The sequence below is a fragment of the Pogona vitticeps genome, chromosome 9, assembly GCF_051106095.1.
Source record: "Pogona vitticeps strain Pit_001003342236 chromosome 9, PviZW2.1, whole genome shotgun sequence".
NCBI classification, from domain to species: domain Eukaryota; kingdom Metazoa; phylum Chordata; class Lepidosauria; order Squamata; family Agamidae; genus Pogona; species Pogona vitticeps.
Genome location: NC_135791.1, coordinates 16,575,177 through 16,597,061, shown reverse-complemented (window position 1 = coordinate 16,597,061; position 21,885 = coordinate 16,575,177). Strand labels below are relative to the sequence as shown.

Sequence of the window (21,885 nt, the reverse complement as noted above, 5' to 3'; positions counted from 1 at the left end):
TGCAGCCAGTTTATTAATTGGAGCTGGTTACAGGTATCCCATACCTCCACCCCACCTTCATTACAGCAGCTTTATTGGCTGCTGATCAGTGCCAGACACAATTCAAAGTGCTGGTTTTAACCTACTGTATTTTTTGCACCATAAGACTCACTTTTTTCCCACAAAACAGGGGGGTGGAAAGTCTGTGCATCTTATGGAGCGAAGAAAACAGATTATATTTTCCTGTTTTCTTCTCCTAAAAAATCGGTGCGTCTTATGGAAAGGTGCGTCTTATAGAGCGAAAAATACGGTATATAGCCTATATAACCTATATAACCTATATTGGGTCCAAGCTCTCTCAAGGACCACATCTTCCTTTATGAACCTGCCTAAGTGTTAAAATCATTGGGGGAGGCCTTTCTCTCAGTCCCGCCACCTTCACAGGTGCATTCAGTGGGACCACAGGAAGGGCCTCCTTTGTTGATGCATCAAAACTCTGGAACTCCCTCCCGCAAGAGGCCACAATGGCCGCATCTTTGCTGTCCTCCTTCAAGGCCTTTCTCTTGAGGCAAGCTTTCCCTTAGTTATTGGCTCTCTTGAGAGGGGTTTTAAATTAAGTGTTATGCGTTGTATCTTTTTGTGTGTGTTGCTTTTGTTTACCATTTTTAGTGTGGTATGTACTTGTTTGATTGTTTTTAATATTTGCATAATACTGTTTTTAGCTTTTAAATACTGTATTTTAATGATGTACGCCTTCTTGCGTCCTTTTTAAGGAGAAAGGCAGAGTAAAAAATATTTTAAATAATTAAATGAATAAATAATGCATTTTGGACCTAGGTCTGTCTGGGACACTTAAATCCTGAGTGACACAAAGTATGTCTCCTACATCAGTGATTGTCAGTGGATAGTATATTTATGAATGGTGGGATACATAGGTAATGCAGGGTTATCAGAACATTTGGTAAGAATGTTTCAGTATTATTCCCAACTACATTTTTGTTTACTAACTTTGTGTTGGACAGCTTCAGTAGTATTGAAATGTATAAGCAGTATTGCTGTTTTGAACTACCCATTAACTTATGGATTTTGTTTCTTTGTATGCATACACTATACTTGTGCAGTTTTTCTGTCTCTAAAACTTAATGTAAGCAGGAATGTTGGTGAACATAAAATATCTTTCTTGGGGAAAGTTAAAGCTGCTTACAGTACTTTTGTTTTTTTGTTTTGTTTGCTTCTAGAGAAAACTGAACATTTTGTTAGTGGCACAATTGTTAGGGGCCAGGTTCCTTAACAGACTGATGGGTTGAAAAGTTTGGGATATAAAGGACTGGGAAGGGGAACCTTTGAGGGAGATTTTTCTTTCAAGGAAATACTTCCAGTTTTTCCAAGGGAAAAATTGGAGACTTTCAGGAACCTTGGAAAAACCTCCAATGAAATATGTTCTCATTTGGAATAAATAGTTTTTAAAAACCTGTGTTCCTGACTTAAATGCCAGTACTGCACAGTGTGACGTTTTCTGTGTAAGATGTTCAGAAGCAGGAAAAAAAATTATTTTTACTTTTTTTGTTGAGACTATAATATAACAAACACAAAAGACAATAAAATTCAAAGATAAACTGCAATACACTCTTTAAATTCACTATTCTTATTCAATTTCACTCTTAATATTTTTTTCCTTCACATAGTGCCATCCTCCCCTTTGAGACTAGGTTCTGTTACTTTAACTTTACAATTTATGCCACTCCATGTCTTTCCAGGAATACATTGATTCTACTTTTAATCTGTATCCTTTCCCTTTAGTCAAGACATGTCCTAGAAATGGACTCCATATTTCTCTAAAATCATTATTTTTTAAACATACATACATCTTCTAATTTTCATATCACAAGTCAATTTATCATCAATTGCCATATTCCACATTTCTCTGTGCATTTCTTCCATATTAATCTGATTGTCGCATTTCCAATTCTTTACAATTAGTAGCCTTGACACAATTACCATTATGGTAATTAAGTCCTTTTTCTTTCTCTCTCTTTACTTATTATTTGCAGTGTTCAGTAGAGCAATCATAGGAAACAGCTGTATATCACTTCCCATTATGTCTTATTTCATTAAAAACCAAGCTCCATTTTTTCTTCTCACAAGACCACCACTTATGCATGTATGTCCCTTTCTCTTTCTTACATCTCTAACATAGATATGATAGTTTTTTGTTATGCTTAATTAGAGAACAAAAATTCTTGTGCATACCACGGCCATATACAGTTTTAAATTCAAGATACATTTCTGCAGATGTTGGAAGTGGTGGAATGTTGTCGTTTTCATGAGAGGAGAACACAGTGGGCTCTTCATGCTTATAGAAAGTAGTTCATTGATCTCTCTTTACTATAGGTTATATTCACAATTTTTGTGAATTTGATATCTCTTTACTATAGGTTATATTCACAATTTTGAGGCTTCCGTATTTTAAAATTTTCATTAGTATGCCCAGTAGTATAACTTTAGTTGTTAACTAGACTGTAAAATGTGATACTTTCAAAGTGGCTTGGACTTGATACAAGAAGAAGTATTGTGCTTTAATTTTCCTGGTTTTCCAGAAAGGTGGGGAAAAGGAATGGTGATTTTCCATTGCTTAAAATTTGTGGAACTTTCCCATCAGTACGTACCACTTTTAATTACTGGGAGTTCTATAGCTAAAGTGGCTAGCTTACAGTAATCCAGATATCTGATTTTCTGCCAGCCATAGCAAGCTGAAAAAACGGCTGGATAGCTTAGGTATTTGGTTGAGGATCCAGAGGTCAGGAGTTTGATTCCCCACTTGAGAGGTGTTAGACTTGATGGTCCATAGGTTTCCTTCCAGCTCTGCAGTTCTAAGATTATGGTGGTAGTGGTGGTGATGATGATTAAAATTAAGCATAGGCGGTAGTAAGGGATGATGAGAGTTGCAGTTCAGTAACATCTGAAGGTTGCATGTTGGCCGTGCCTACTCCATAGGCATCAATTGTTTCTCTCATTGGCATTTTAATAAAGGTATTGCCCAGATATGAGCTTTGATGGGGAGCATTTTCCTTGAGCCACACAGCCGTCTTATTTTTTTTTAATCAATGCCCTTAGGTGTCTTCATCTGTAGAGGAAAGGAAGATGCACTGGTCACACGAAACCTAGTCCCTGGCGAGTCTGTGTATGGAGAAAAGAGAATTTCTGTGGAGGTGAGTCACGGGTCATATTTTGGAAAACTTAAAGTAATGGAATAGAAAGACAGTTTCTAGTGCCTTTAATAGTAGTAGCCAATGTGGGATGTGGAGAACTTGGGTTTTAGTCCCCGCTCAGTCGAAAAACCCATGGGTAACTTTGGGCCAGTCACTCTTTTCTCAGCATAAACTACCTTACAGAGAATTGAGGATAAACTGGGATAGCCGAGAGCTGTGAACACTGTCTGGACCACATGGGAAGCAAAGGCTGTGCATTAATGCAGCACATTAAAAAGATTCAGGTAGTATTTCTTCCATTTTGTTAACCCTGAATTTCAAACCTCACTTAAGGTTTCTCTCTCCTCTTCAAGGACAGTGAACAAAAGGTGGAATACCGTGCCTGGAATCCCTTCCGCTCCAAACTGGCAGCTGCCATTCTTGGGGGCATCGATCAGATCCACATCAAGCCGGGTGCCAAAGTGTTGTACCTGGGAGCGGCTTCAGGGACGACGGTGTCTCATGTTTCTGACATAGTTGGACCAGTAAGGAGCTGATCGGGTGCTTGAAAGGGAAATGTTTGGTTGAGCAGACATGAGGGCCACCTGGGCTTCCATCACAAACTTGATCATCAGTGGGATCGTAGGGAATCATTCTCTCTCCTTTTTCCATCTCTGTCTCTGTCCACAGACAATCTCCACTGAGTTGGGTACTCGGGGCAGATAGGGAGGAAGCCTATGTTTGTGAAGGACAATCTAATTCTAGTTTAATCAGTGTCTGAAACTGGAACTGTGTAAGTGATTGTTTAGGCATGAAACTATGTTTTGGTAGTACAGTGTCTAAATAGGATCAGACGCCCAGGGCTCTTCCACTGCTTTCCTACTGGCAGGGAGATGCGGGGAAGCTGTAGTCTAAACAATCCCTTTTACAATCTCTGACAAGGCAATAGACTATGCTGGGTTTTACTTTTTGTGTACTTCATTTGTAGAGGTTTCATCCAAAGTATAATTAATAGCTATAGCAGTGAGTGTCCTGTGCCTTTTGGATGCTTCCTGTTGTTATGGACATTCATGGTGGTGTTTGCCATTGTGCAGCCCAGTGGATATCCCATTGGCTTTCTTTCTTTTCTTCTTCGAACAGGAAGGCCTTGTGTACGCCGTGGAGTTCTCTCATCGCTCAGGTCGCGACCTCATTAATGTAGCAAAGAAACGGACCAACATTATCCCTGTAATTGAAGATGCACGGCACCCACACAAATACCGCATGTTAATTGGTAAGGTGCACATGAAGATGTTTTGTTGTTGTTGTTTAGTTAAGTCTGACTCTTCGTGACCCCATGCACCAGAGCACACCAGGCCCTCCTGTCTTCCACTGCCTCCCGGAGTTGGGTCAAATTCATGTTGGTCGCTTCGGATGACACTGTCCAACCATCTCGTCCTCTGTCATCCCCTTCTCCTCTTGCCCTCACACATCAGGGTCTTTTCCGGGGAGTTTTCTCTTCTCCTCAGATGGCCAAAGTATTGGAGCCTCAGCTTCAGGATCTGTCCTTTCAGTGAGCACTCAGGCTTGATTTCTTTCAGAATGGATAGGTTTGTCCCCTTGCAGTCCAGGGGACTCTCAAGAGTCTCCTCCAGCACCACAGTTCAAAAGCATGAATTCTTCGGTGGTCCAGCTCTCACTTCCATACATCGCTACTAGAAAAACCATAGCTTTGACTATGCAGACCTTTGTCGGCAAGGTGATGTCTCTGCTGTCTAGGTTTGTCATCGCTTTCCTCCCCAGAAGCAGGCGTCTTTTAATTTCGTGGCTGCTGTCACTGCCTCCATATCTTCCCCTTCAATTTGACAGGAGGTAATGGTACCAGGGACCACAATCGTAGGTTATTTTATGTTGAGCTTCAGACCGTTTTTTGCACTCTTCTCTTTCACTCTTATTACAAAGTTCCTTAATTCCTCCTCACTTTCTGCCATCATAGTGGTATTATCTGCATATCTGGGGTTGTTGATATTTCTTCCAGCAGTCTTAATTCCGGCTTCGGATTCCTCCAGTCCGGCCTTTCGCATGATGTATTCTGCATATAATTTAAATGAGCAGGGGCACAATATACAGCCTTGCCTTACTTCTTTCCCAATTTTGAAACAATCAGTTGTTCCATATCCAATTCTATCTGTTGCTTCCTGTCTCACATATAGATTTCTCAGGAGACAGATAAGGTGGTCAGGCACTCCCATTTCTTTAAGGACTTGCCATAGTTTACTGTGGTCCACACAGTCAAAGATTTTTGCATAGTCAATGAAGGAGAAGTAGATGTTTTTCTGGAACTCTCTGGCTTTCTCCATAATCAGCACATGTTAGCAATTTCGTCTCTAGTTCCTCTGCCCCTTCGAAATCCAGCTTGTACTTCTGGGAGTTCTCGGTCCACATACTGCTGAAGCCTGTAGGATTTTGGGCATAACCTTGCTAACGTGTGAAATGAGTGCATTGTACATTAATTGGAGCATTATTTGGTGCTGCCCTTTTTTGGGATTGGGATGTAGACTGATCTTTTCCAGTCCTCTGGCCGCTGTAGAGTTTTCCAAACTTGCAGGCATATTGACTGTAGCACCTTAACAGCATCATCTTTTAAGATTTTAAATAGTTCAACTGAAATGCCATCACCTCCACTGGCCTTGTTGTTAGCTGTGCTTTCTAAGGCCCACTTCACTCTCCAGGATGTCTGGCTCAAGGTCAGCAACCACATACCTGGTTGTACGTGACATCCAGATCTTTCTGGTATAATTCCTCTGTGTATTCTTGCCACCTTTTCTTGATGTCTTACGCTTCTGTTAGGTCCCTACCATTTTTGTCCTTTATCACGTTTATCTTTGCACAAAATGTTCCTTTAATATCTCCAATTTTCTTGAACAGATCTCTGGTTTTTCCTTTTCTATTATTTTCCTCTATTTCTTTGCATTGTTCATTTAAGAAGGCCCTCTTGTCTCTCCTTGCTATTTTTTGGAAGTCTGAGTTCAGTTTTCTGTAACTTTCCCTATCTCTCTTGCATTTTGTTTCCCTTCTCTTCTCTGCTATTTGTAAGGTTTCGTTGGACAGCCACTTTGCTTTCTTGCATTTCCTCTTCTTTGCCTCCTGTACAATGTTACGAATCTCCATCCATAGTTCTTCAGGAAGTCTGTCCACCAAATCGAGTTCCTTAAATCTATTCTTCACTTCCACGGTGTATTCATAAGGGATTTGGTGTAGCTTATACCTGACTAGCCCAGTGGTTTTTCCTACTTTCTTCAGTTTAACCTTAATTTTGCTGTAAGAAGCTGATGATCAGAGCCACAATCAGCTCCAGGTCTTGTTTTTGCTGACTGTATAGAGTTTCTCCATCTTTGGCTGCAGAGAATATAATCAATCTGATTTTGGTATTTCCCATCTGGTGATGTCCATGTGTAGAGTCGCCTCTTGTGTTGTTGGAAAAGAGTGTTTGTGATGACCAGCTTGTTCTCTTAACAAATCTCTATTAGCCTTTGCCCTGCTTCGTTTTGAACTCCAAGGCCAAACTTACCTGTTGTTCCTTTTATCTCTTGACGCCCTACTTTAGCATTTCAGTCCCCTATAATGAGAAGAACATCTTTCTTTGGTGTCAGTTCTAGAAGGTGTTGTAAGTCTTCATAGAATTAGTCAATTTCAGCCTCTTCAGCATTGGTGGTTGGTGCATAAACTTGGATTACTGTGATGTTGAAAGGTCTGCCTTGGATTCGTATTGAAATCATTCTATCATTTTTGAGATTGTATCCAGTACAGCTTTCCCCACTCTTTTGTTGACTATGAGGGCTACTCCATTCCTTCTGCGGGATTCTTGCCCACAATGGTAGATATGATACGGCAGATATATCTGAAGATAACCTGGATTGAATCAGTCCAAAAACAGAGGTCTGCTTACCTTGACTCAGTATCTATCTCAGCATTTTGCACTGCTGGACCTGCTGCTGCCATCTCCTCTCTTCGTGTGTGTATCCTTATGAGTTTGTGTGCACCACCACCACCACAAATGGAGGGTGGGCAGCACAAGGTGGGGCCGACAGACACGGTTGCTGAAAAGTGCCCATCTACCCACTTACCTGCCCACTTCTTGCACTCACATTCTCCTGCCTTTTGTTCATTTTTTTGCCTTAGGCACACATGTAGATGATTGCTTCACAAGTGAGAGTTTATCCCTTCTCCGCAACACATGTCCCTGCCAGCATATGTAATAGATGGAGTAGAGGTGTGCAGACTTGTGTTGCAGCCCTGTTCTGGGAGGTTCTACTTGGGGGGTTCTGGGAATTGTAGTTTAAAAAAAATCACAAATTTGCACATCATTAGCAGGTCTCATCCATTCCAGCCAGAATGGACAATGATCAGGGAAGTTGAACCCAAACCGTGGAGAGAGAAAGCTTGGACGAGGTTGTCCTAATGTATGTAAATGAGCCAGGAATAGTGCTTACTGTAGGGATAGGACCCGGGAGATGTGGGTCCACACTTCTGATCAGCTGTGCATCTCACTGGTTGGCCTAAGGTCGGTCATTGTCTTCCAGCTTAATTTACCACAGAAGGTGGTGGAGGATAAAATCAAGGGGAGAGGAAAATCATGTGCATTCCCTTGAGCTTCATGGAGAAAAGGCAGGGTGCAACAAAGTAAATAAGTAAGCTAAATGAACACTGCTGTAGCCTCACAACTGTTGCTCAATGCTAAAAGCAGAGGGGCAGTGAAACATTCTGAAATTCAAAGCTGGAATGGAAAGTGGCTATCCAGATATTACTGGATTACAGCTCCCATCAACCCATAGCCAACAGAGAAGAATGCTGGGAATCTGTAGCCGGCAACATGTGGAGGACCACACCTTTGTCCACCCCAGCTCTGAGACATAATTAGCCAATCTGGTGCCTTCGCCTTGTTGTGGAGACTACAACTGCCCTAATTCCTGACCAGTGGCCATGCTAGTTTATGCTGATAGAAGGGGAGGGCAAATTGCCTACAGACGCTTTGGGAGCTTTTTGCCCTGATGATTATCCCCTAAGGGGGTAGGGGGGAAAGCCGATTAATAAGCAGCTTTCAGACCCAATTGTCAATTTCATCTGTTGTCTTGCAGGCATGGTGGATGTGATATTTGCAGATGTGGCTCAACCTGACCAGTCACGTATTGTGGCTTTAAATGCACACAATTTCTTGAAGAATGGTGGCCATTTTGTCATCTCCATAAAGGTAAAACTCAGTGTGATTGTTCTAAGACTTCTTTTCTTGCTATGTGTGGCTTGAAGGGGAATTTTCTTTCTTTCTTTCTTTCTTTCTTTCTTTCTTTCTTTCTAATTAGAAAGAAGGATAATGAAAACAGAAGTGAGTTTACATACAATTCTTGTATATCAAGAACACCTGACATTTGTATATATGACTTATACTCTATACCAGCGGTCCCCAACCTTTTTGGGGCTGTGTACCAGCTGAGGGGGCACCCCCATGCAAGGGCAGTGGGCGTGTCACGGGAAGGGGAGCCTAGAACTAGACCTCCCACCTCCACAGTTGCAAAACAATGCCTCCCAAGAGTCCTCTCTCTCCCACGGCACTGCCACTGGTGGGCATCACTTCAGGCAGGAGAGATGGCGGGGAGGGACCAGAGAGCCACCCAGGTAGTCTTCCTGCTAGTCTCATGACTGACCAACTTACTACCGGGGAGGTGGGTGGGAGGATGGGACCCCCCCCCGGCTTGTTCTGCTTGGAGAGCAACGAGTAGCTCCGGCAGCAGCAAAGCAGCCCTTCCTTCAACCCTCCTCCTCCTCCCCCCCCCCCCGGGCCTGGCTCTTCTCTCCAGACCTTCACTTGGTAGCAGGGAGCCAAGCAGCCCTTCCTAGCAGGCTCTGAGGAGGCGATCCCTGGCATTACCTTCACCTTTCCCCAGGATGCGGCAGCACAGCTTCTGCAGGAGGATGCTGGGAGACTTCTGATCCAGGCTCGCCATACTGGCATCATCGGGAAGGGAAAAGGTTCACATGTTCACCCTCACTATTGGTCCCCCAACCCAACTTCCGAGGACCGCTTCTCCCCTGCCCCGTCTTCACCTACCCCGTTATTTAAGGTGCCATTTTAATAAAACCGCTGAAGGAAAGGGAGGGAGAGGCATGGTTTTCAAACATGCCCCCCCCCATAATGCCTCACATCTTGGGCGGTGTAACACCATTTCCTTTCCATCGCGCAACAGCCAAAATGCGGCCAGGAGGTTCCGCGGCATCCATAAGCACCGTCATAAAACATGGGATGGGAGTGGGATGGGAGAGAGTGCTTCTGTGTCTAGTTTCCTTCTCAAGCCGCCTCTTGATGACATGATCAGCCAGACACTCTTCCCTTGACGGGGCCAGAATTAACAAAAATGGGTTTCTCACTCATAAGTTGGCCATGCCGTTATGTCACTGGCCATGGCATGACGACATTACCTTTAAATTCTTGGTGCGGGAGTGTGTAACATAAAGGCTTCAGTTGACCTACTTCCTTGTTCCGTGACACGCCCCCGCATGAGTGTGCAGGTGGGGCGGAGATCCGTATCCGCAGCCCAGTTCCAGCAAGCCCACAGACTGGTACCGGGCCACGGACTAGGGGTTGACGACCCCTGCTCTATACTAAACATACTATTCTGTGCTTTAAATTGCTCATCCTTATTCTTAGTCCATTTTTTTTACTCGTTTAACATCTGCTTTCTTTTTTACAGCATTACAGTGGTGCCTCGCTAGACGATGATAATCTGTTCCACTGAAATCGCTGTTCAGCGAAATCATTGTCTAGCAAAAAGCATTTCCCCATTGGAATGCATTGAAACCTGTTTAATGCGTTCCAATGGGGAAGAATCGTCATCTAGCGAAGATCGGCCATAGAAAAGCTGCTTTGCGAACCGCCGATCAGCTGTTTAAATCGCTGTCTTGCGAAGCTTGGGTCCCAAAAACAACTGTCAAAATCGTCGTCTAGCGAAAATCGTTTTTGCGAAATAGGGACCAAACATTGTCCAGCGAAATTCCCCCATAGAAATCACTGTTTTGCGACTCACCATAGCGATCGCAAAAAGTCAATGTCTAGCGAAAAAACTGTCATGCGGGGTAACTGTCTAGCGAGGCACCACTGTATTTCTGCATCCTTTTTATTTGTTTAAATCATCAAAGTAATTTCCCCACTTTTTTCAGATTCTTTGATAGGTCCTATATTTATACAGTTTGTAAGTTTAGCCATTGTAGGACTATGAAGGGGAATATTTCTTCACAGTTTCTTTGAGTGCATGGAATAGCCACATGTGCTAATGTATTAAAGTTGTGACTTGTTGTTTCATCAAGCCATACTTCAAGGACTGATGTTTGGCTGATAAACTTGGTCTGTTGCTTCCAGGCAAACTGCATTGACTCAACAGCAGCCCCTGAAGCAGTCTTTGCATCAGAGGTGAAGAAGATGCAGCAGGAGAATATGAAACCACAAGAACAATTGACTTTGGAGCCCTATGAGCGAGATCATGCTGTAGTTGTTGGCATTTACAGGTAGGATCAAATCAAATGTGTGGGCAGTGTTCCCTGGGTAGACTTTGTTGTGCACAGACTGATAAAGGATAGCTAATATTAGGACTGCAGAAAGCAATGACCTACTGCTTTTCTCCTCCCAACTTTGTGCAGTGAACAGTAACAAGCTGGCTTGGGGCATGTAAAAACACATTGGCTGAAATACAGTTGCATAATGTGGACAAAATTTGAAGTTCTTCTTCGTAGTCTCTGAGAATGCACACGAATGGGTTAAACTGTGCCTGTGCAGGACTCCTCAGAATATTCTAGAGCTAATAAACTGACCAGTAAAACATCTGCCCGTGTTACGCATGCTCCACCTGCCTGCGGTACCTCAGTTCCTTTTTGCCACCGCTGCAATAGGACCTCTTCGCATCGCTAGAGCTGTTAATTCTTTATACTACTTTGAAATTGTTGGCTTTTGATCTCGGACTGTTTTTTGACTATGTCTTAGCTTGTCTGGATATTTTGACGTGGACTGACCTGATTTTCGATTATCGTTTTTTGATTTGGCTGATTGTTATATTTCCTTTGACCCTTGGACTGTTTATGGATTCTGATTTGGATTGCGGATTGGACTTAGATTAAATTTCTCGGCTTGATTTCTTGGATTGATCTGGACTGTTATCGGACGACGTTTCCCGTGTGTTGATTCTCTCTTCATTAGCCTTTGCCACCTTTCCTGCCAAATTTTATGGACTCTTCGGGCCCTTTCAAACGTTGTGTGTCGTGTGCTGGTAAAATCCCATTCTCAGACGAACACGGCCGCTGTTTGTTTTGCTTGGGGGAAATGCATCAACCCACTTTGTGCCAGGAGTGCAAGAAGTTAACTAAGCTCCCACTCAAACTCCGTTTGCAGCGACTTCGGTCCTACCTTTGGGAGAAGTCGCTAGCACCGTCGGGCCCAACAGCCATGGAGTCAGCAGTACCCTCGGCTCCTCCAACCCCTCACCCTGATACCGCTGCCTCATTGGCACCTGCCACCACGTCATCAAGGGCTTCATCCAAAATCTCCAAACTGAAGAAGTCTTTGGTATTGGGGTCAGCATCAATACCGAAGGTACAGACGAAGGACCCCAAAAAGAAGAAAGAAGCAGTGAAGCATAAGGCCAAGCACTCTTCAAAATCAGTACAATATAAGGATTTTCCTCCAGTTCGAGGTGCTTTACCGTAGCCTATCCTCGAGGAATCCTGCAGCGATGTGCAAGTCCCTGAGTCTTTATTGGAGGGTGATGGCTTTTTACAGCAGCCCAGAACCGCAGGCTTTGATGTCGGCACTGAACTTGTCTCTGACCTCTGGCTATCATGATGCTGATGTATTTTGAAGCTGGGCCTTGGCCCATTCGAGCCCTGTTTCTACCGGGCGGGCAGTGATGATTGAGTTATCTAATTCCAAAGTTTCACCACGTCAATCTCCTCGTAAATAGCTTGTGAAGCATCGGCATGTATCTCCATGCTGACAGCTTTCTCAGCAGCAGGATGTGTTAGTATTCCCCCGTCCCTTGTGGCATCATTCTATTCTGGAACAACAGGAGCTGCTTTACGTGGAGGTGGATCGGCATGGTGGTCAGCGCCGATACCGTGAGGACGACATCAGTCCTTTGTATGACACCACGAAATATGTTAAACCCAAGTGGATCAGATATGTGTATGTGTCACCATCAAAATCTTCCCGGTTGCCGTTGCCACCTCGATGTCGACATCAAGCATACATCCAGCTCGACCCAACAACTTCGAGGCATGCTACTAAACGTCTGCTTCCTCAAGAGCAGAGTACACTTCACCTGTCAAAGCGTTCACAGGACCCATCGGTACTGGCTCCATCGGTATTGCGCCCAAAGTCTTCACACTCCCATTCGTCTAAAGAGACAGTAGCTGCAAAAACCATCCATAGACCTGAAACTCAGTTTTCTGCACCAGTTTCACGGGTTACTGCTTCCGTATCGAGGGTTCACCATCGTTCTCCTTCACTTTTTGTATCTTCTGACAGAGAGTCTAAGAGTCCATCAATGTCCTCAGTGTCTGAACAGAACTTCCATTCGGAGGTTTCTACAGAGTCACCTTCCAATTTACCTACACCGGACTCTGATGTAGCTGATATTTGTCCACTGTCTCGGTCTGAAGATTCCACGTCATATTCCCAGTTAATTCTACAGATGGCCGCAGACCAACCTCCTCCTCCCAAGCAGGACTTGGTCTTTGATTATTTGAATCAGGACAGATCCCCTCCTTTAACTTTAGCCTTCATCCTGTCTATGTTAGATCTTATTAAAGAATCATGGAGTAACTTCCTACATTGGTGCAAATGTCAAGATGCATCGAAAATCATTATAAGACGTGGCATGGTGGTGATACAACCTTCCTTAACAAACATCCTGCACTTAACTCCATCATCGTGCAGTCAGATCAATCAAGGGCAGGAAATTGCTCCAAGGTCGCTCCCCCTAATAAAGAGGGTTGTAATCTCAATGTCTTAGGCTGTCACATGTACTTGCTTGTGTCCTTCATAGTGAGAGTCTCCAACTACCAGGCAGCGATGGGCACCTACCAAAGAGAATTGTGGACCAAGGTCTTACCAGTTCTGCAGGCTGCACCTGAAGACACTAGGGTGGAAGCGATGACTTTGGCGAAGCAGCAATGACTGGCATCGCGTCATACAGCTGATGCTGCTTCTAAATCTCTGACCAGCTATAGCCCCGAGGAGGCATGCCTGGCTACGTTTGGCAGGCATCAGTGATGACGCCAGGTCCAGAATTGAGGAACTTCGGTTTGATGGTGCGGAGCTTTTCAATCAAAAAACTGATGAAGTGATGGAGAATCTACATGAGATCAGAAAAACAGCAAAATCTTATGTTCAGCAGCCCAAATACCAGCAGCAACAATGGCGTAAACCCATCACTTCTTACCATCTGTATCAGCAACCTTACCAACAGGCATATCGTCAGTACAAGCCTCCTCAAGACATATCTAATCCTCATCCATCTTCCTTGCCAATACTTCTTTCCGATTGCAAACTTCTGGTCAACGCTGTCAAAATTTCCGTCGCCCTGCCAAGAAGGGCAAACTGTCCTCTACTGAATCTTCCTTTCAACCTGTCCCACCTTCCTGTCCTAGCCCCCTTTTTCGACAAGTAGTCCTCAATCACCAAGGACACTTAGGTGCTAGCCGTCATACATTTCAGTTACCTGTTAGAGTTCTCAGATCTTCCTCTTGGTTATATCAAAATCACATCACATTCACCCACTCTAGAAGAAAAAGTCTCTGTTTTTCTCCAGAAGCATGCCATTCAACGTGTTTCTTCTCAGGAAGCACTGGATGGATTCTATTCCTTATACTTCACAGTTCCCAAGAAGGATGGAGGTCTGTGACCAGTTCTAGATCTCAGGTGTCTGAATACTTACCTTCGTCTGAGACGTTTCAGAATGGCCACCTTAGAACCCATCATCCATCTTCTCTCTCCAGGCAATTGGTTGGAGGACACTTTACAGGACACTTATTTTCATGTTTCCATTACATGAGCACCATAGCAAATATCTCTGATTTGTGTTCAAGGGATCATTGTACCAATTCTGCACCCTGCCATTTGGGCTTGCCACCGCCCCAAGAACTTTTACTGTCTAGCTCCTGTAGCGGCCTTTGTTGTTTTTGTTTAGTCATTCTTTCCTTACATAGACGACTGGCTGATTGTAGCAAGCCCTTATGCCAAGGCACAAAAAGACATAACTTTTGCGTTACAAACTGTGGCAGACCTGGGACTTCAAGTCAACTTTGCAAAGTCCCATCTTCAATTGTCTCAAGTCGTGAACTACATTGGAGCAGTAATAATCCTGCCAAGAGGATTATTAAGTTACGTTGTGCTATTCACCCATTTCATCCGGGTGCCAAGGTGTCGGCCCATCACACGCAACATCTTCTGAGTCTTAGGTGTCCACCACATCTGCTCTTCCTCATTCTCGATTTAAGATGCGTTCACTGCAAGCATGGTATCTCAGTTCAACCCACTACGGGACAATCCCCCCAGGCATCTAAGGGTCACCCCAGAATTACCTTGCCAGCTAATGTGGTGGACGTTCAGGCTGCATCTTCTGATTGGTTCACCATTCAGACCCCTTCAACTGTCTGTTCAGATCACGACAGACACCAGACGACAGGATGGGATGCGCATTGCAGCCATCACAAGATCCACGCTATGTGGTCCGACTCAGAGAAGCTGCTGCATATCAATCATCTGGAAATGCTAGCAGTAATCAAGGCCCTTCACGCTTTCTATCTGCTGGTGGTCAGTCACAGAGTACAAGTGGCTACAGACAACATGGCCACTCTGTACTATGTAAACAAGCAGAGAGGCACTCACTCATTATGTCTCCTATACTTAGCAAACCACCTATGGGAGTGGTGTTACGATCATCGCATATTTCCCATCGCCATCCATGTGGCAACGGAGGATAACAATGTGGCCGATTGCTTGAGCCGTCTGACCACCCAGACGCATGAATAGGTCCTCGACAACTCTGTGTTCGCCCAGATCTGCAGACAGTGGGGCACACTGGCTATCGATATCTTTGCCAATCAGTTCAACACGAAGTGCGATCAGTTTTGCTCTTGAGCAGGGAGAGGCACAGGCTTCTTGGGAGATGCCTTTATGGTGAAGTGGGACGAGTTCTCCTCTGTGTCATTCCTCCTATCCCACTCATTCAAAGAACAATAGTCAGAATTCTTCAGCTGCGGGCGGATGCTATCCTGGTGGCTCCGTGGTGGCCCTGCCAGCCATGGTTTACCACCCTCAAGAAAATAGCAACAGATTACTTGAGACTACCTCCCCTACCATCGCTCCTGACTCAGGACGGAGGCAGCGTCTGTCACCCAGACGTAGACTCTCTCCACCTCATGGCTTGGAGCATTCACCAGCTATAAAATATGTGCTTGAATGGGCTACAAAGCCTTCAACCAAATTTCTGTAGTCTTATAAATGGTTGGTGTTTGCTAAGTTTGCTGAGGCCAGAGGTTTGGTCACTGTCCCAGTTTCTGTAAGGAAGCCCTCCTTACTTTCCTGCATTATTTGTTTGATATGGGTCTGGCACATTCCACACTTAAAGTTTATGTGTCAGCCATTGTTTCATATCAACCTGTGGGCTCGGATGCTTCCCACTTGTTCTCTCACCCGACTTAAAAGATTTCTACAGGCAGTACACAATATTCATCCTCCCATCCGGCAACCAATTCCTCAATGGTCACTACAGACTGTGTTGAAGGCTCTCGCGTGGCCTCCATTCAAACCTATAGCCTCTATTTCTTTGAAACTTCTATCATTAAAGACTTTGATTCTGGTGGCCATTATATCAGCGTGGAGAGCAAGTGAGTTGGCTGCACTACGGGCTAATACACCCTATATACAGTTCCACCCTGATAGGGTCATCTTATACCCTGATGTTTCATTCCTCCCGAAAGTGATTTCAAATTTTCATGTTAATCAGCCTTTGAGTTTCCCAACGTTATTTCCTAACCCTTCTTCAGATGTTGAGCGCATGCTCCACTCCCTTGATGTTCGTTGAGCATTGGCTTTCTATGTTTCTAGGACTAAGGACTTCCATAAATCTCCTAAACTGTTTGTCTGTTTCCATGGACCCAGAAAAGGTCACCCTGCTTTCACTCAATCTGTGTCCAGGTGGATAGTATCTACCATTGCGTTAACCTATCGGTTGACTGGCAAGACTCTGCCAGATGTGCTGTAGGCTCACTCTACTAGAGCCATGGCTACCTCTACTGCTTGGCTGCATGGCATTGAACTTTCTGACATCTGTTGGTCAGTGACTTGGTCCACACCGATGACCTTTGCTACATATCACAGGCTGGATGTCAGAGCCAAAAAGGAAGCGAGATTTGGAAGGGCCGTGCTGACTTTGGTTCTACCGTGACGGCCCTCCTTTCGGTAAGTGAGCTTGCTAGTCACCCATTTGTGTGCATTCACAGAGACCACGAAGAAGAAAGAAAGGTTACTTACCTGTAACTCTGGTTCTTCGAGTGGTCCTCTGTGAATTCACACATCCCGCCCAACCTCCCCGTCAGAGTCTGCCTTTTAGCTTTAATAATATTAGACCCTTGGCAGCGTCAGACATTCAGAACTGAGGTACCGCGGGCGGCCGGAGCATGCGCAACATGGGCAAACGTTTTATTGGTCAGTTTATTAGTTCTAGAATATTCCGAAGAGTCCTCCAGAGGCGCAGTTTAACCCATTTGTGTGAATTTACAGAGCACCACTCAAAGAACCATGGTTACAGGTAAGTAACCTTTCTTTTTGTTCTGTTCCTTGCAGGTGAATAAAAAACTACCACTGCATTTTTAGGGGATATATGGGCCAAGCTAGAAACCACATTCTTTCTCCCTCTCCCCCCTCCCCCGATAATTGCAGTGGGGACTTTTTATTTACCAGCAAGGAATAGAGTAAAATTTACAACTTTGCCTGTACAGTATTATGCAACAGGGTTTGGGCAGGATTTTGTCTACCCTGGCCTAAGTTCTGACCCAGAGTATTAATAATAGTTATGTGCTCTAACCAGACTGTGCAAGTTGAAGGTCTTGTGTATCTCTTTTGTAGTACAAAGTGTTATTTTCCTTTCTAATGGCTTTAATTAGATTTCTAACCTAGGAGTGGAGAATGTGTACCTGTCTAGATGCTGCTGGACTGTAGCACTCATCAGACGGCTTAGCCAGTGGTGAAAAAGAGCCGCAGTCCAGCAAAACTAGAGCAGCTGCACATTCCCCAGCATTGTTTTAATTAAAATAATCCGTCAGGTATTCCTGGCTTATCCTATGCTGTGTAAGAACCAAAGAGGTTGTTTTAATTCAAGTTCTCCCATTTTTTCTTTCCAATCTAGCATTGTTTATAATTTGTTTGGCAGTGGTTCTCTAAGGTCTTGGGCAGAGGTCTTTCCTGCCAACTTATTACCTGATCATTTTCCCTAATGATCCCAGCCAAAGCTTGGAGATAGAACTTTCAGTGTTCAGTGCAGGTGCTGTAACACTGAGCTATGGTTTTTTCTCTGTAGATGGCAAGCTGGGTGATAAAGTTAGGAGAATATGTCCTGATTGAAAATCATTAGGTGTATTCAGAGTTTTGTTGAAACTGGTGCACTTACTATTCACTATATTGTCTGTTGATGTTTAATAAATATTAATAAGAGCTGGAAGGGACCCTATCGAGTCCAGTCTCTCTCAAGGAGGCATAGTGAGGAACTGAACTCACAACTTCTGGTTCTGCAGCCAGAGATCTAAGCCACTGAGCTATCTAGCAGATGCCACTGAGGATCTGTATCCCTTGCTTCATGGAGACAGTTTGAGAAAGCTGGTTTTCTGGACTGCAACTCCTAGGACCCTCCATTCAGCATTGGTCATGCTGGCTGGCAAGTTCTGAAGCCTGTTGTCCAACAAAGTAACTTTTCAAAGTTGTGCTCCTACAGACAGCATTATGGCTTGGGGAAGACTATTAGGTGCTTGGTCATTTCTTTCCTCGGTTCCTGGGAAAACAACCATCAGCTTCATCTTCAATTTTTCCTGGGACTAGAAAACAACAGGAAAGAAACACCTTTCTGAGAAACCATGCTCTGAACAATCATTGCCTTTGATATCAGTGAGAGGGGTGGGGAGAGAAGAGCAATAAAAATCAATATGGACAAAATGTATAGGGCTTGACCATAGACAAGGAAACTGTCTTTTCCAAAGATATTTTACAGTGGAGTCTCCACTTACATACTTTTCGACCTACGTACTTCTCCGGCCACAAATTTTCACTTCAACTTGTGGCCGGAGAATCGACCTACGGACCAGAAGGAGGAGGCGGGGAAAGCGCCAAGCTTTCCCCGCCTCGCCCTTCCCGTCCGTAGGCCGTACCTCCAGATGCCTTCCAGGGCTTCTCTGCCGCCATGGGAGGCATCTCGGAGGTCCCCCCCCCCCACTGCTGATAGTGCTTCGGAGCCACTATCGGCGGCGGAGGGGGACCTCCGTGATGCCTCCCATGGTGGCGGAGAAGCCCTGGAAGGCATCTTAAGGTCCCCGGTGGCCGGGAGCCGAGCCGTGGCGGCCAATCCCGGCCATGCTCGGACTCCTGGGCTGTCAAAGACTACGAGCATGGCTGTGATCGCCCGGTGCGGCGCGGCTCCCAGCGGCAGCGGGGGACCTCCGGATGCCTTCCCGGCCGCCATTGGAGGCCTCTTGGAGGTCCCTCCCACCGCCACCGATAGTGCTTCGGAGGCACTATCGGCGGGGGTGGGGACCTCCAAGAGGCCTCCTATGGCAGCAGGGAAGGCATCCGGAGGTCCCCCGCCGCGCCACTCTGTGCCAGCTGCCAGCTTTCTGAGCCACTCGGCCCCCCGCTGCTGGCTTTCGGCTTCCCGAGCTTCACAACTCCGTTCTCCGTCCCTGTCTCCCGTCCCTGGTGCCCTCTGCCTTCTCTCCCTGTGGGGACAGAAGGCAGAGGGCACCAGGGCCGGGAGACAGAGGGCAGCGGAGGGGTTTTTGAAGCCTGGAAAGCCGGCAGCGGGTGCAAAGCAGCGTGGCTTTCGGCTTCCCGGGCTTCCAAAGCTGCACCCGCTGCCCTCTGTCTTCCGTCCCCGGTGCCCTCTGCCTTCTGTCACACAGGGACAGAAGACAAAGAGCACCAGGGAGAGGAGACAGAGGGCAGCAGGTGCAGCTTTGGAAGTCCAGGATGTTTTTTTCTTTGCCTCGAACGGATTAAATGGTTTTCAATGCATTCCTATGGGAAATGGATCCTCGACCTACGGACTTTTTGACCTGCTGCCTCTGTTCCAATATGGGTTAATTCCGTAAGTCGAGGATCCACTGTACTCCTTTATCATCACTGTCCGCTGGCAGTTTGGGCCTGATGGGAACAAGAGACCTATGACAAAAGGAGAGACAGAGGTCCCTGCCTCTTTTCATTAATGATGCACATTTATTTATTTATTTGTTTGTTTGTTTGTTTGTTCGATTTATATCCCGCCCATCTGGCATCATTTATTTACAGTTAACCCTCGACTTGCAAACTTAATCCGTTCTGGAAGGAAGTTTGTAAGTCGAAAAGTTCATAACTCGAATCAGCATTTCTCGTAGGAATGCATTGAAAACCCATTAATCTGTTCCAGCTGTTTTTGGTTCTTAGGTCGAGGGGCGGTTTGTCAGTCGAATCATTAGTTCCCATAGGAACAAATGCAAAGCCGGTTAATCCATTCCTACCACTAGGGGCAGAATATTTTTCTTTTTTTAAACCTAAGATGGCGTAGGTTAAAAAAAAGCAGGAAACCACGGAGAGAACGAACTACAATGTTTAAAAAGAATACTTTTAAAATCAATTTATTTATTTATATATTTATTTATTGAATTTATATGCCGCCCACTCTACCCAGAGGTCAAGCACCTTTTACACCAAAACAGGCAGCTTTTAAAGCAGTGGCATCCAACCTTGGCCCTCCAGATGTTCTTGGACTTCAACTCCCAGAAATCTTGGCCAGCAGAGGTGGTGGCGAAGGCTTCTGGGAGCTGTAGTCTAAGAACATCTGGAGGGCCAAAGTTGGACACCCCGTTTTAAAGCAACCGAGCATGTTTTTACCCAAGCAGGTTTTAACTCAAACCGAGCTCCCTTTTACCTAAGTACCGTTTAACCCAGGGAACGGCTAGATAGCTCAGTGCTTTAGGTATCTGGCTGCTGAGCCAGAGGTTTGGAATTTGATTCCCCCACTGTGCCTCGTTGATAGTGGCTGGACACAATGATCCATAGGGACCCTTCAGTCTCTGCAGGTTGATGAGGAGGAGGATGATTGAGCAAGGTTCCAGTTGTATATACCAGTGTAACTGCTGAGATTTAAGTAGGTTTTCCTCTGTAAGTAGATGTGGGGACTTTACAAGGGTATTCTTTTGATTACTCAGGTATCTTGAGAGGACGTGTGAATAAATGGGTTTGTTAGTTTTGGGTGATAGAGTTTGTATTGCAGCTGCAGAGCAATCCAACAGCTGTTGTATGTGTGTGTGTGTGTTATGTGCTGTCAAATCACATGCAACCCTAATAGGGTTTTTAAGACATGTGAACTGTTCAAGGAGTGGATTACTACCCTGCCAGCACCCAGCAAATTTCCATAGCTCAGCAGATTTGAACCCAGATCTTTTAAGACCCAGTTTAATATTCTAACCACTGCACTACAGTGGCTCTCATGCAGCTATCGACTAATTCTGTTTCAAGAAAAGTCAAAATTTTCGAATTCATGTAGGTTATAGATTGCCTAGGGCATGGTATGATTTCGCCGACATTCTTCCATTCGTAATTAAATTGTCCTGTGTTGATTTTGTCCATTGTTTTACTGCAAGTTGTTGTCTGGAACCATAGTCTCCCATCTGTCATTGCATGCCTGGGAAGATGGGATTTCTTATGGTGAAAGGTCCTGAAGGCACAGGGTGGAGTGTCTTTTCCACGATAAATATGCCTCTCATGCTTGCAATTTAAATTTATCGCAAGTCAAGATTCAGCCTGAAGATCCTGAATATGATTGTCAAATGTGAGAGTAAATTTTCTCCTTGAAAAGCAGGATTGAATGCAGGCTTAAGTCACCTTATTCACTAATACAGCTCTTCTTTTTCCATACAGACCACCACCCAAACAGAAGAAATGATGGGTGCAAGCAGTTTCAATCCACTGTGACAACGCTTCTGGTCAGAGTGGCTCCCCTTGCCACTTTCCGAGACAGGACTTTTTCTCCAGACTGGGCCCCAACTAGCAGAGGGCCAAGCATTCACTCAAAGATGCTGTTTAGCATTGGTGTTCTCTGACATTTTCAAATGTGTATTTTTTTAAATTAAAATATGTAAAACAGAGATACTTGTTTTGGTTGTGGACTTAGGGAGGAGAAGGCTATGTGAATAAAATTAGTCAAGGATACTTAGCCCTTTGTTTCCGTATCTACTATAAAACAGGAGATTTAAACAAAATGTGAAAGGTGAATAAATCTCTGAGGTTCTGCCCTGGTGCCAAATTGATCACAAACATAGGTGCCACATAAGCCTGTCTAAGTCTGCATTGCCCAGTCAAGATGACTCCATTGTAGTCTTGTAGGTTCATGAGGCATTTGCTTTAACAGTCAGTTATCCGGTGTATTTGGACTTTCTTTCAATACATGAGTTA

General features: G+C 44.8%; 1 protein-coding gene across 1 annotated transcript in view; it reads left to right on the top strand.

Annotated features, from left to right (window-relative positions):
- The window catches only part of FBL (fibrillarin rRNA 2'-O-methyltransferase), a 28,260-nt gene extending 6,682 nt beyond the window's left edge, over positions 1-21,578 (top strand). Inside the window, exons 4-9 of the mRNA XM_072979536.2 lie at positions 3,094-3,188; positions 3,542-3,712; positions 4,308-4,440; positions 8,285-8,397; positions 10,558-10,703; positions 21,352-21,578. Of these exons, the coding sequence (XP_072835637.1) occupies positions 3,094-3,188; positions 3,542-3,712; positions 4,308-4,440; positions 8,285-8,397; positions 10,558-10,703; positions 21,352-21,376 (683 nt within the window). The 3' untranslated portion in view covers positions 21,377-21,578. The remainder of the gene's footprint in view (positions 1-3,093; positions 3,189-3,541; positions 3,713-4,307; positions 4,441-8,284; positions 8,398-10,557; positions 10,704-21,351) is intronic.
- The last annotated feature ends 307 nt before the right edge of the window (positions 21,579-21,885 follow it).